This window comes from Limanda limanda, chromosome 9 (genome assembly GCF_963576545.1).
Source record: "Limanda limanda chromosome 9, fLimLim1.1, whole genome shotgun sequence".
Lineage (NCBI taxonomy): Eukaryota > Metazoa > Chordata > Actinopteri > Pleuronectiformes > Pleuronectidae > Limanda > Limanda limanda.
Genome location: NC_083644.1, coordinates 14,210,069 through 14,224,691, shown reverse-complemented (window position 1 = coordinate 14,224,691; position 14,623 = coordinate 14,210,069). Strand labels below are relative to the sequence as shown.

General features: G+C 41.3%; 1 protein-coding gene across 1 annotated transcript in view; it reads right to left on the bottom strand.

Annotated features, from left to right (window-relative positions):
* Positions 1–14,623, bottom strand: part of usp13 (ubiquitin specific peptidase 13) — a 31,188-nt gene that overhangs the window by 5,737 nt on the left and 10,828 nt on the right. The window contains exons 10-18 of the mRNA XM_061077884.1: positions 13,579–13,684; positions 12,318–12,443; positions 10,665–10,818; positions 10,349–10,523; positions 10,120–10,208; positions 9,346–9,468; positions 5,479–5,502; positions 4,997–5,140; positions 781–953 (exon numbers count right to left, since the gene is read on the bottom strand). Of these exons, the coding sequence (XP_060933867.1) occupies positions 781–953; positions 4,997–5,140; positions 5,479–5,502; positions 9,346–9,468; positions 10,120–10,208; positions 10,349–10,523; positions 10,665–10,818; positions 12,318–12,443; positions 13,579–13,684 (1,114 nt within the window). The remainder of the gene's footprint in view (positions 1–780; positions 954–4,996; positions 5,141–5,478; positions 5,503–9,345; positions 9,469–10,119; positions 10,209–10,348; positions 10,524–10,664; positions 10,819–12,317; positions 12,444–13,578; positions 13,685–14,623) is intronic.

The following is a 14,623-nucleotide window of genomic DNA, read 5'->3' as shown; positions in this document are numbered from 1 at the left end:
CTATAATGAAATGACGATGGAGCATGAACGAGAGAAATTTGTGAGAAAACACAAAACCTTCTGTGAGGGAAGACAAAACTAATCCTCAAATCAATTCCTCGCCCCGACCCTCTGGAGTCCCTGTAGTTTTTTGTTATGGGGTAACAATGTGCATTTTTATTTCCATAATGAATAAAAAAAGGAAAAGTTTTTGCTGTAATTTCTTAATTTTACTTATTTTTTTGTCTGGCAACTTTTGTTAGTGCACTTTCTTTTCCTGCACTTCTCAGAGACACTCAGAGACAAACTGTGTGGGTGGTTCTTGCTCCTCACTTTTTCTTTAGCTCAACTTTTTTTCCATTTAACTATAAATTGTTTCTATGAGAAACAGACAAAGGCATGAGCACCTCCTACGGAAGTTTTCTTTTTTCTTTGTCGGATCAGAAACTGCGACCATCTCTGCCCACGCTGGCTGCTCAGTTCTCCTTGTGCTCATTCAAAACAAATCACTGTTATCCCTGTTATTACTGCCACTAACACAATACAGCCACAGCCACAGCAAAAAATGATAATGACTTAGGCCTCAGGTGTCGGCGGCGGCAAATGTAGAAACTCATAAAGCCAGGTTGATAAGCAGTAAACAGACAGCCATTAATAAGAAAACATTAAAGATTAATAATTATCAGCTGACAGAAACAATTTATTGGAGAAGAAGAAAGAATGAAGACTGGAAAAAACAAGTGTGGGTTATTCAACAACACGAAAAGCAAACATGAAGAACAGAGTGGGCAGCGGACTGACCGTGGCTTTGAGTGCCTCGATGCTGTGACTGCGGGGGAAGCCCATAGAGGTGAGGATGGCGATGCTCTCCTCGGGGGGCGAGTTGGCCAGAGGCGTGGCGGCACCCATGGGGCTGTCACTGGTGGAGGGACCAGGATCCATCATGGAGGGCAGAGCGAGAGGCTCGGCAAAGTCTGAGTGGAAAGCGAGAATAATGATGTGATGCTGCAGCTTGCGTTCGTTTTTAACCCAATAAATGAACATATTTATTTTGGAGGTCAAAGTTAGCAGAATCTAGATTTTTATTTGCACTTCTGCGGCTTGCTGTGACAAAATAAAGCGGCTGGATGCCTCCTGCACGTCCAAGTATTTTCAGTGTGTTGCTGTTGTACCAGGTTTATTTGAATGTCCAATACGTAACTTCCTACACTAGAGGTCTCTCAACGAATACAATAACAGAAGACCTAGTTTGATGAAGTCGTGAAGCAGCGCGGGATCGAGGGAGTTGTTGCTGTTCACCGTTGTCGATGAGGTCATGGATTAAAGTTTTATTGTTAGGAAGCACACAGCGATAAGTAATAAGGATCTATTACGAGTAGGGAGAAACAACCGAATGGCTAGCTGGCTAACATCTACAGATTAAGTTACAGGTACAGGTAGGGCTGCTCAATTAATCGAAATATAATCGTGATTAGGATTATTGGGTCAAACGATCTCCAAACTACTATAATCGAGTTGAAACGATTATTTGGCATTTTTTTCTAAAGAGACGCACATGCGCAATTCAGTCCCTCCCCCAAAGCATTCAGCGCGGCCCCGCTGACTGGCCCTCACTCTCAAGCAGCTGTGAAGTGAAGGAGGCAAGTTGTGTGTGTGGGGACCGACATATCCGGGATCGACTCTTTGAATCCGACGAGCAGCAGCACCACACAGTGTAGCGGCCGCGCAGCGTCTATTCTCCAGCGCGCAACCGCCGGCTGTTCACACCGGACCCGCGCGGGTCAGCTCGCGATTCTCCGCTTGTTGTTGTATGGAACCCGTTCAATGTCGGGGTTCGGGGGTAAATGATGATGATCCTCATAGCCCCCCCCCAACCAGGCACCGATATCCTGCATGGTTTCACAGAGGAATAAGACACGCAGCCGTAATCGGTGTTTACCGGAACCGGAAGTGACTGGTACTTCCGGTTGGTCATTTAAAAAAAAAAAAACAAGGGCACATATTAATAATCGTTTGAATAATCATGATTTCGTTTTTGCCCAAAATAATCGTGATTATGATTTTTTCCATAATCGAGCAGCCCTAGGTACAGGGGATACGACGCAACTAAAATGTAACCAAAATGAAACTTCCCGTTAACCTGTCTGGGTTTAAAGATTGTTGGAAACACAAATCAAGTCATGTTTAGACATTGTTACAGAGTTGTTTCATATTAGATCTTTAAGTATTTGTTATAAAATCTAAAATAGGAGCAAACACTCCGTGCATTTTAGAACAAGTAGAGAACTGCTGACTCCTCTGAGAGTTTATTCTAAGGAAGGAGGTAAGTGTTGTACCTAACTGGTCCTGTAAATAGTATGTGTGTCTGTACAGACACCCTGAATACTTCTAGCGCTGGAAACAGTATGTGACCCTGTGGCATGTTTGTGTCAAAGCCCAGATTAGCCCGGTGAGTCGACACATCTCAAACAAACGTGTTCAGCTGTTCAAATGAACACACACATGCACACAGAGGCGATTCTTATAAAGACTGCATTCACAGCCCGACCAAAACATTATCCCTATAACATTTACCATGACCAATTGATGACTAACCCTTACATCTACCCAACCTCCATTCACAACGCTAACGTTAACCGGGAGCTCAGAATTTAGCTTCACTAGAACCAGGCTTTGGTCCCCATGAGGTCCACTGATCCAGACAAGGTCCGTGTTTATGCTGGAAAAGGTCCTAAAGACTTAAAAAAAGTTAATTATATAGGAAGTACAATTTTGATTTAAGCCTAATTGTGATGTTTGGTGAATTCATAACTCAATGTTTCTGCCTGCAGGTCTTTGTGGTTTTCACATTAATTACAATGTAAATTTTTCTGAACTCTAAAAAACAGTAAACAGTTACAGCCCCCCTATGGAACAGGTAAGAATAACATTTTCCAATTTTAAACCCGGGTTCTTTTCTGCACTTTCAACAGATTCAAATGAGAGTGAATTGGCCCTCAACCCGGGAACAAGGACACTCAGTGCTATGCTGTTAGCGATAAACAGAGCCTTCATCACTGTCCTTGCCATGAATGGAAATGTGTAGCCACTGCCAGCTTTGCCGCGTCATCTTGTGTCCTTTAGACACAGTTAAAATCCTTTATCATTTAACTTCCAGAGTAAACTTTTGACTATGTGAATCTGTGACTCTCGTTACAGCCTTTATTAAAGACTTTGATGAAGTTTCTACGAACTGTGGCCTCATTTTTAGCTTTTATCAAGATCACGGAAAACTAAAATAACATGGTTCATATCGCTGAGTTGACTTTATCCCTCCTAAGATGATGCCATTAGTGTAATTCTGTAAAATCAGCACTCAGGCTTCACTTAAGTCAAAAAGAAAATGTTACGAGGCACTGCCACTGCATCTGAAAATGAATATGTGAGGAATTTAGTTGTCAGAGAAAATGAGCTGAAGTTATGCTAATGGAGAAGTAATGAAAGCAAACAAATGTGGGAGGGAGGCAGGAGTTCAAGAAACCTCTGAGCGGCAGAAAGGCACAAACTGTTTTACTGGTGTTATTGCGCCTGAACGCAGCCTATTTTACAGATGCATTAGGACCATTGAAAACCTAACAGGCAGGGGGCTGCTCTAATTTGCCTCCACTGTAGAGGCCAACCAGGGAAATAAAAGTGACACGAGTTAACGCCACGGGGAACGTCTTCGCTGCGGAGCGACTCTGCAAGAGACAAAGTCAGCTGCCGCAAAGTTTCTGATGATGACAGACGCACACAGACAAACGCCTGCAGTACACAGAGGGACGCAGACTGTGACAGTTGCAAAAACAGCTCTGATTTGTCTCCGTGTGATGTGTCTCTCACTTTCAATTACCTTTGTGTTTTAAAAGGTCCCATACAAATAAAGCTGCCTCGCCTCTTTGTGATGTATTGTGTCAGTGTCCATGATTTAATCAGGGCTCAGACTTGTGGGACGATTCAACTCTGATGCACCCGTCCCCACAATCAGAGGAGAAATCTCGTCCTGGAATTTGTTTAAATGTTTAAAGCAGCACACTGCAACGTTTTTTAACTTAAAAGTGCATCTTCAAAAAAATTAGTTTCATGGTTCACTGACTTGAAATACCGTTGACAGATATCGAGACTGACAGTTAACATCCAAAGTTTCTCCTTATTTTCGTGATGCAACGAGTAACGAGATTTCAATTTAAAAAGTTCGACGAGGACATTATAACTCCTGAGCCCAGTTTAAAAGAGGTTGCACACATGCCGGAGATTTTTGCTCTGTTTGAAGAACTGTGTCCCCTTAAGTGCAGCTGTTGTCCTGATTATTTGTCACTAGTATATTCTTCTGCAGTTACCATTATAACCCTTGAGCTCTCACTTAACGCTCACCCCATCCTCTACTTCTTGTCACGACTATTTTTTCTTGACTATTTCTGATCATTAGACCCATGTCATGAATTTGGAAACGTTTTAAAGGGGCAATTACCCAGTCATACTTCCATACTACTGTGAATGCAGGAAGGAACAGCTGATACATCCAAATCCTAGGAGATACAACCAGTTACAAGCTGGCTGTCATTGGACAGGTCGCCAGTATTGCAGGGCCAACAGACTCACATCTACGGACAATTTAGAGACTCCTGCATGTCTTTGGACTGTGGGAGGAAGTGGGAGTGCTCAGAGAAAACCCAGGAACCTTCTTTCTATGATGTAACATGGCTAACCACCACACTGACGTACCGCCCTGTTATAGGAAAGCATCTGTTAATCAGAACAACTTTCAATTAGTTGCTCTTAATTCCATCCATTGAAAAATATACTGTAATGATCACCTTCATCCGAAAACACATCACATTTTTACAATGGAGAAATTGGGCACATTTTCTTTCTTTCTTTCTGCTGCAGTATTTTCCATAAATCGACCTCATCCGTATCTTAATTTAATTAAGACTATAAATATAATGTGAAAGCATATTGCTCATAGATTCTCCTGAGCACAGTGATGTCTCCTCACCTGGCTCCTCCATGTGGGCTATGATCCAGTTGAAAGCCATCTCAGGACCCATGTTGCCTGTGTAGTACACAGCCTTTCTGCAGGCCTCCAGCGGGAACCCCATCTCTGCCAGCTGCATCACTGCCACCTCGTCTATTTCTGGAGCTGCAGACACACAGACCAACATCAATACCTGCAACGTACACTTGCTGATTCTATCAATCAACCAATCAGATTTAGTGGTGGTCCTCTCTTTGGGCCTCATTAAACAAAAGGAGCAGCGGAGGGTCGGCCCCGGGAGAGGTTTATTTATTGAAACAGGATTTGTCAAAGAGAGAAATGAGTGTGGCTACGATGAGCAGAGCCAAACAGAAAAGTTTGTTCGAGCTGCAGCTGCAGCACCTGCTCAGGTGCACATGAAGTTTAGCTCTTTAGCATTCATCACTTTAACGCCCTGTGACCAAAATACATGTTGTAAATGAGAAGATAAATATAATACTCACAGTCGACAGAGCCCATTGAGTTATCTGAAAGAGGCAGAAATCGATTTCAGTTGGCTTTTATTTATCCATATAAAAAAATAAAAAAGAGAAGCAGACGATTTTAAACATACTAAACATAGCATCAATGTATATAAATAAATATTTTTTTCTTTGTGTATTTCAGTTGAGAAGCAGGAAGAGGAGGTGAGAGAAGTATTCAACATGTTTTAAGGGTCCTCAGCCAGAATCAGACCAAGGATATCATGATTATGTGTGCTATAAATGCCTTATCCATTCAGCCCTCTGGATGCTTCAATCAGTCAGACTATGGATAGTCCCCGTAATGATGGGGCCAATTGAAATCAGCAGCATGATGTGCTCGAGTGAAATCATAGGAGCAGCCTCTAGGTGAGACCTTTCCATCACCTCCAGACTCCTGCTGCTCATAAAAACACTGCAATCACCACTTCTGCTCAATTGAAACACGCTCAGCTTCTGCAAAGCTCCCCCCCAGCAGTGTTATTCTGGACAAAAAGATTTGATCAGTGTCAATCATCGTTTATACAACATGGACGTAACAGCACTGTGATGACTCAGACCTGAAGAAGCCCATTTCAACTGGGAACAAGGCAGCAGGGGCTTCTTTTCTTTTTAGAGCACATTAAGGAGTTGCAACGGAGAGATGCAGTTTGTTTCGTTTCACGCACCCACTCCTGTGTGCCTCCTCCCTTTCTTACAGATTTTAATTGAATTAGAAGGAGTATGTGAAATTAAACCTGAGTGGGGTTTTCCATTTTTCTTTCGAAAGGGATAATCAGATTAACAAAAAAAGCCAAAGCCAGAAATCAATTTCTATAAGGTTTTCTGAGGTTTCCAATTATTTGTTGTATGCATCGAAGCAACCATCTCCTTTATTTATTTTTTGCAATTTCTAAATGGCCTTCAATGACCGAGTGAATTGATGGTGCACAAAGCAGTGAGAAATCCTGTGGCCCAAGCAACGTACAGGAAAACACATTTATGTGGTGCTGTGTAATCAGTGAGAGGCACTGGAGCCTGGTGGAGACAGATGACTGACCAGTGATTAATAACTGCTGATGCCAGCTGCAGGATAATGGGCCGGTGGCTAATTTGCAGCTGAGAGAACCCATCAAATAAAATGTGAAGTATATAAATTGGGGAATGCACTGAAAACAGCAGGTTATCTCCTCTGACCTCATTTTATTCAGAGTTTACTGGAACTTGTTTTCTATAGACACTCAAGCAGTGAGGGGGAGTCGACAGGGAACTCAAGCAAAATACAGAATTCACATTACTCCTCCAAAGTTTCTAAAGGATTTAACAAGTTTAATTTAAGACCTTTGTAAATCCCAGAAATATTTATTATTAGATGAAGTAGCCTGGTAAAGAATAATGGTGTGTCATCTCATCAACCACAGACAGTAGTTATCGATCCTCTTTCCCACTGCCAAGACAAGTTTGTTGCGATAAATTCGTACTGAGGTGTTTGTAGACTATAAGTTATCAGTTCCATGTTGCTCTTGTTTGTAGTTCTATTACAGTATGTGATTGTGTGTACTGTTGAGAAAGAACTACAACACAGAGACATTACAAACCATGCAGCCACAGCATCTCTCTTTAGAAAATCATTTTAAAGCATGACAGTAGTGGCACTAAATAAAGAATTAACATACTTAAGACCTATTGATATATTAAAGACCTTTGGCATAATATTTTAACATTATTAAGACTTTTAAGGCCTAAAGTTAAGATGATTTTAAACTTAACATTTAAAATCTTACTTTTTTTTACTTATTAAGACTCGGCAGACCTTGATCTTCCATCCCAAGCCTACTACTTATTTTAAAAAGGAGTTACACATATTCTCCAGGATTGATTTTACAGTGGCCCCATGTGTTTCCTGACAAAGGCTGTTTCGGCTCAAAGATGATTCAATGTGCGAGACCTTGAAGAGTTTTCACGTGGACACTGAACGCCTCCAAGAAGCCAGTATGATTACGAGGTCGGAGAAAACAGGAACAGCACATACAGTTCGGTGGTGAAATACTAAGGCAAAACGTGTTCCTCTGAGTTTGCTGTCCTGAGACGCAGCCAGCTAACTGATTTTGAAAAGCTTAAAAAAAATTAAAACAAACTCCAAAGTCAGTGAAGACATGGGAAGCACAGCAAAGGCCCACTCGCAGCTGCTACTGTGTTCTGTGACTCTGCGCTGCTCTTTGGACCGCATTTTGTGTTTGGAGCTCGAGGCAGTACAGAACACTTTGTGCTTCACGCCTACTAAAATATTAAGCAGGACACTGATAACTTGATGTAGCTGAAGTTTGCAGACAACGGAAACAGGACGGGAGGAACAAGAATAACCGTCACAGAGGAGACAGAGACAAAGAACGACAAACAAAAAGAGGGAGGTTGTTTTCCGGACCTTTGGGGTGAGACCAAAAGGCTCCAACACGTTGCATGTAATATTGGGCTTTTGGAAAGAATTTCAGAAGTTGAATGTACTTAAAATATTTAAAAAAAGATACTATTGGAATGCTGTAATTAATATTTGAGGGTTTACTTTTATTTCTTCTATAAATATGTTGGCTCGATCTCCTTCACTGATCTGCAGTGGCTCACTCGTGTCGTTCACAAGGGGGTGAGACCCTCCTGAAACACGTTGCTGTTTCCATGGTACATAATAGGCTAAATTACATTAAATATGCATTTTAAATATCACCAAGCAAACACAGACACACCAAAATCTCTACAAAAGTAACAGCGATATTAATCATAGCATACTACCCAGGCCCAGGGAAGTGCATTACAAGAAGATCTTGTAAAAATCATTGTAACTTATTGAGACTGAGCTCACGGCTCTCTCATGTGATTCCATTCATTATGCCCTTCAGAAAAACTTGGGTGGCTTTGAGCAGAATATCATATTGGAGACAATTTCACAGATCATTTAACGCTGTCACAATAAAACACCCGTCACCTCCTCCAAATGGATGTTAGGCTCTGCGTTGCAACAACACACATCTGGTCAAAGTAACAAGGAGTCACTTATTGGGTATAATCTTGAAAAAAAACTGCCTCACAGATTGAGAGGTGTTTTCAGGTATAAAAATAGTATAATAAAAAGAGTGAAAATATGTTTAGCTATCTGGGTGAATAAAAAAACTAAAGCATGGGTGCTCAGGGAGAGCAATAAGACAACTGTGAAATTGAAATGAAAGGCCAAAAAATGCCTTCAGTCATTTTTTTTTTTTAAAGAATCCATACAGGAGGGTAATGCCCCTGTGGGCCACAGGAGGTGATTCATGGGAGCCTGTGAGCAGAGGATACTTAATGAATTCGGGGTGAGAGAAATGGACCAGTGTCTGATCTGAATACAGTAACATTTATCTGAAGCAGATCCAACAATGGCACCTATGTTTATTTGCCAACATGCAACAGAAATGAATAAAAAATAAAATGTCAGAATAAAGAAGGGAACAGATGCTATATTATAACAATAATATATCTGGATCCTCACCATAGACTGTATATATATTAGATATATATGCATATATATATTTATGACCTTTTACCCCATTTTCATACCATCAAATAACTTATTAAAACAAAGTTAGCAGAAAAACTAATTACCTAAAATGACAGAAACTATTAATGTCACATGGACTTTTTAGATCAGTTCATGTCCCATTCACAAACATGGAGAAGGCTGGATTTATGCCCTTTAATGCAGCCAGCCACCAGATGGTGATCTACAAGCTTTGGGGAGCAGTCACATGGTCTGTCTCTATAAACGGTCTATACACACACAGACAGCACACAGTGCAGGCAGCACTTCCACCTCAGAACGTGAGCGAGACCTGTTCATACCTCTGGTGTCTTCAGGGAGCACAATGGGGGGCATGAGGTCAGGCAGCTCCTCCTCGCCCGCCTGAAGCCCTGTGGCCCGTAACCGGTTCAGGTCCAGGAAGTCTGGAACGTCGATGGCCAAGTCTGTACAGATAGAGACATGAATAAAAATGCTGATCTTTTTTTTCAAAGCTTGGGCCGTGCAATGCTCTGGGTTCTTAACATCCTCTTCACTTAACACTGAAAGGTGAGAAAAAATGTAGGAAGAAAAAAGTTTTTCCAGTCTTACATAAAGCACTTTACTCTACAAGTCATTTTCATACACGCATTCAAACAGCGCTTCTCTATTACGTACACTAAAACCCTGATGGGATCGGAGGTCATTTGGAGTTCAGTCTCTGGGAGCAGGGGATCAAACCACCAACCTTCTGACTATTGGACTCTATCTGTGGCTTTATCTCCTGCTCTAAACACCCAAATATATTAATATTATAAACATAATGCGTTTGGGATAATATATAAATATCCGTTTAAACTATTTACTTGTTTTCCTATTTTATTAAAAATTCAAGCTGAATCCCCTCACTCATTTATTTCTGTTAATTCTGTGTCTAGTTACATTTTAAACTGCAGCGGCTCTTTAAAGGATGTTTGTCTGTGAAGACATTATTTCAGCTGCCATGTTCTAAGGTCGAGGCTGCCCTCTGCTGGGCATCTGTAACACTACAAACACTTAAAATAACTGAACCACCACATCGGCAGAGATTCTGTTATTCACTGAACTTTGACAGTTACCTAGTTTCTTCGGCACCCAGTCGACCCCAAATGTGAATTTCTTGACCTGCACAATCAAATACTCTGGGAAGGAGGCAAAGCGGGAAGTTCTGCAGATGAAAAACAAATACATTTTGAAAATGAGGGGTTAAAAATGAAAGAATCCAGAGTTTATAGATTCAACCGTTTTTGACTTAAAAGCAATTGGAAAACACTGAGAAGTTGAGTAGTCATTCCTTAAGTAGCTTACTTGACTCCAGCTGACTTGGCCTGTAGCGCCGGGCTCCAGAAGTCCGGGACGTTGTCTGGCTCGGTGAAGGCCTGCAGGCAGGCGGTGAAGGGGATCCGTGCCCTCACTGGCTCAGGAGGAGCCTTCATGTTCTCCTCAGCGTCCTTCCTCTTGGCCTCGTATGCAAGCAGCTCCTCTGGACGGATTTAAAAGGAAAATAAATGGTGAAGATCCACGACCCTCCATAATATCATGAAGGGTAAAGATTAGTCTTATAATGTATTAAATCAAGCCACGTGTGTGATGACAGTTCACATGTACAAAGCCACTTCTTTACCTCGATTAGTGGCACACTCGATGGGGGTTGGCAGCTGGATGCAATAGTCCACCCGCTCGGCGTATCTCACCCGGCGTGACTGGCAGCATTGAATTCGTTCCTCCACCAGGAAGCGGAAGACGTCACTTGGATTCTCTGAGCCTGCACTGTTCCTCTGTAGATACAACGTCAGACAGGGAGGATGAAAGGATGAGTTTGGCAACAAAATCATGAAATAAGATGAGGCAGATCATTCAGTATATACTCATTTCCTTCCTTGATTTATTCCTGATTCAAATAAAAGTATATCGGCAGTCATGGGTATCAGCTGGCCCTCACATTGTTACTGTACTGTTTGGTTCCCTGCACTATGCACTCACAATCTCATATAAACTCTATTAACTTGTAAAGTTGTCCAATTGTGTCCAAAATGGTGTTTGGAAGAGTAACATTTAGTCAGTTCCAATTCAAAAAAAAGACATATTCATCTCCAAAAAGTACAAAAACAACATTAAAGCTTCACATGTAAAACACATGTGGTTTAGGTCCTGAACACATGGGTCGTACCTGGACACACACACACACACACACACACACACACACACACACACACACACACACACGCACACGCACACGCACACGCACACGCAAACACGCAAACACACACAAACACAAACACACACACACACACACATACGTACACACACACACACAGCCCATGGTTTGAACTGCAACTCTATCTGTCAACTATTCTTTGCTGTGTCCCATCACACGCCTGCTGTTTGACCCAGATCTCCTAATAAAGTCCTTAACTATCAAGATGCAACTCTTTTGATTTAGAAACCGCTTCAATTAGAGACTGTTACATCTGTTAAGAATGGTGGAAACACAGTATTATTACACAGTGGCGCTGTGTACTGTCACTGCGTTAGATACCCGGGTCATTGAGGTTTAAACTGCGATGACATCGTGACTTAAGCCAGCGCTTCTATTCTAAGAGGCCACAGAAATACACAGGTTATAATTTTACTCAGGCCGACACATGCGGGCTGACACAGGCGGAGGAAAATGTTGCTGATGATGATGGGATTAGTCATATTCAGTCTGTGCCTGGATGATCAATCAGGATCTAGTTTACAGAGATGTAGAGCGAACTGACTGAGAGGAGGTCAGTGAGGGGCATTTTCAAATGAACCAAGTTCAACCACAACACGCTAAGGTTTCCTCATATAATGTGGCAGATCTGTAGAAACTGAGGCCACAAGAATGTGGTTGGTTTGATTCGTTGTTCTTCTCGACCTGAGTTGTCGGAGGTGTCCGAGTCACAGCACTTGGTATCCCGCCACTGAGGCAGAACAGGGAGCATTATCTGGTCTGTGAAAGAGATAGCGCTGAGCTATATATATCCAGGTTGAGAAAAACACATCAGAGCCACCCGTGTTTGTTCCAACCAGAGAGACGGTGTGGCGTGTTTAGTGAAAGACAGATCCTCCCCTCTCGATCAGCTGCCCACATGTGTGACAGGGGTCAGACGTATCCCACACTTTTGTGAAAATGGTATAATTTCACAGAGGAGAAAATAAAATTGAATAGGGACAGTCAAAGTTTATGATAAGCAGTCCCTTTACACCAGATCTCGAATAGTTTGATCTTGACAGATTTAACCTCACTCACCTCCACCAGGTTGATGATGTGCAGGAGAAACTCGTGGGCATCTTGTTGTCTGTTTGAAGAGAACTCTGGGTGTCCATGGCCGACCAGGGCCTTCAGCATCCTCGCGGAGATGCCTTTCTGCTGGTGCTGGAATAAAAACATCTCTGTGTCACACACACACTGACTTGACCACTCACTCACCTGGGAATGATACTCAGACAGCAGCAGCTCCCAGAGAACGGCTGGTACCTGGCCCCATGCAATAGGTTAGTGTCCAAGATATTTTATGTTGTCCACAAAAGAAGAAAATTGATTATATCAATTTGATTGTGTGGTCAAAGAAAATGCTGCTAAATGTCATTAATAAGTTAGAATGATATTGAGATAACTCAAGTTTTAGTATGAAGCATCAACAACAAAAATGGCACGGCTGTGAATGTTAATAATGGAATAGCTAATATGAGCAAAAACTCTTCAACAAATCAATAAAATAAGAATTTTGTAAAAAATGTCACCAAACATAAACTAGTTTCTGCTGCTTCAAACTGCAAAAGTTTGACATTTCTCTGAAATACATTTATTTGTAATTGTAATGGGTCATATGTCCTGAGTACTACATGCCAACACAGGCCCTCCCCCCCTTATCTTCCCAGCTGTCAATGTGTGTCCAAACCTGACTCCACCATCACATGTGTAGGTAGTGCATGATCACAGCTCTGTGCTCTGTGCTCAGTTACTGACGCTGTTGTGTGGTTTTAAAGAAGCCTGGAGCTTACAGAACAAGCTCCAGGTCCCATTAGGATTTAAAGGATTTCCTCATTATATTCCCTCACAGCTGTGTACTACAGTATGTGGTTAAAACTGAAAGGATCATATGAAATAATCAAACTTCAGACAATACAGTATTCACATAATAATCACGCACAGCTCATATCTGTGACAAAATGAACAGTTATGTGGGGAATTTAAAGAAATTCACAACACAATCTAAGTTATACACGTGGGACTGAGCCCACCAGTTATTTTCAGACAAAAGGAAGAAAAAAAATGCATCTCTCGTTTCCATCAACTCCTTTGAAAAGCTAAAAAAAAGGCGCAAGTGTATTAATAACACAGAAGATTTTCATGATGAAAAGACTTTTCATGTTTACACTGGGAACATGATGGCAGACTGACAGAATGTAGCTTCACTGTGCTGACATCCTAAAACGATTCATTTTACTACCGGTCAGTGTTTGCATGCTTCTGTTGGTTAAGGACCAAGTTTGGGAGCTGGACATACCCAGTTTAATACCTTGTATTCTTCTTTCATCACCTGTTCAATGAGCTCAGATTTCATGGGTGGTTTGGAGTGCTGGCCTGAGATCAGTCCCTGCCCCAGTTTAGCCCTGTCGGAAGAAAACAAAAAGGCAGAAACGTTGTAAAATAAGATCCGTCTCCAGAATCCTGATTTTACTTTCGTAGATGAAACACCCTGACGGCTCTGTGCACGTGCGTGTCTTAACTCTGTCAGAACAAACATTTGAAAACCTTCAGACAATACACCTGGGGCCTGTCTCACAAAGACGATAAGTGGTAAACTGCTGAATATTCATTCTAGAAAAAATCTGACTTGAGTTCAAACTCAGCTCGGTTGCCATGGTAACCAACACCTTAGACAGTTTCTGTAAAGACCAAAATGTTTTCCACATCAAAAAAGTCACAAATATCAAACTTTTTTTTAACGCTCAGTTCTTTGTCATGGTTAAAAAGCTGTATCACTATTTTTTGGTGGTAATAAATGTATTAATAAGCATCATATTTTCTTTCTCACATTATCCAGTGTCTTTGCTCTTTCGAGAGACTCCAGGCTGCCTGTGTAGAAAAAAACACTAAAGCTCAAATTAACTGGGGGCAGTGACTCGTTTTGTTTTGTTTTAGTCAAATCAATTACACCAGTGTCACTGTCTTCAAGATATTACTGCTGTTTCACATTCATGTAAGCCTTGTTAATTTGTATTACTATTATCCATATAAGTATGATGGAATAACTAATAATTATTTTCATCTCATTTCGTAATTACATCATTTCTTTTCATTGTGAATCCTGTCTTTAACCTAAAATGTCATCATTTGAGAAAACCTATATTTTATCTCATACCATTGCGCAATTATGGCATCAAACATGTAGTCATATCACCACACACTCCATTCATACATGTAGTATTATAAGTTTTATTCACATTTATTTTTCACTTTGAAATTAATCTAGAAAAAAAATCTGTTTATCATTCAGCACCTTGTTTTTTATACATAGCAGTATTTTCCTTATCGGGCAAAGGGATACA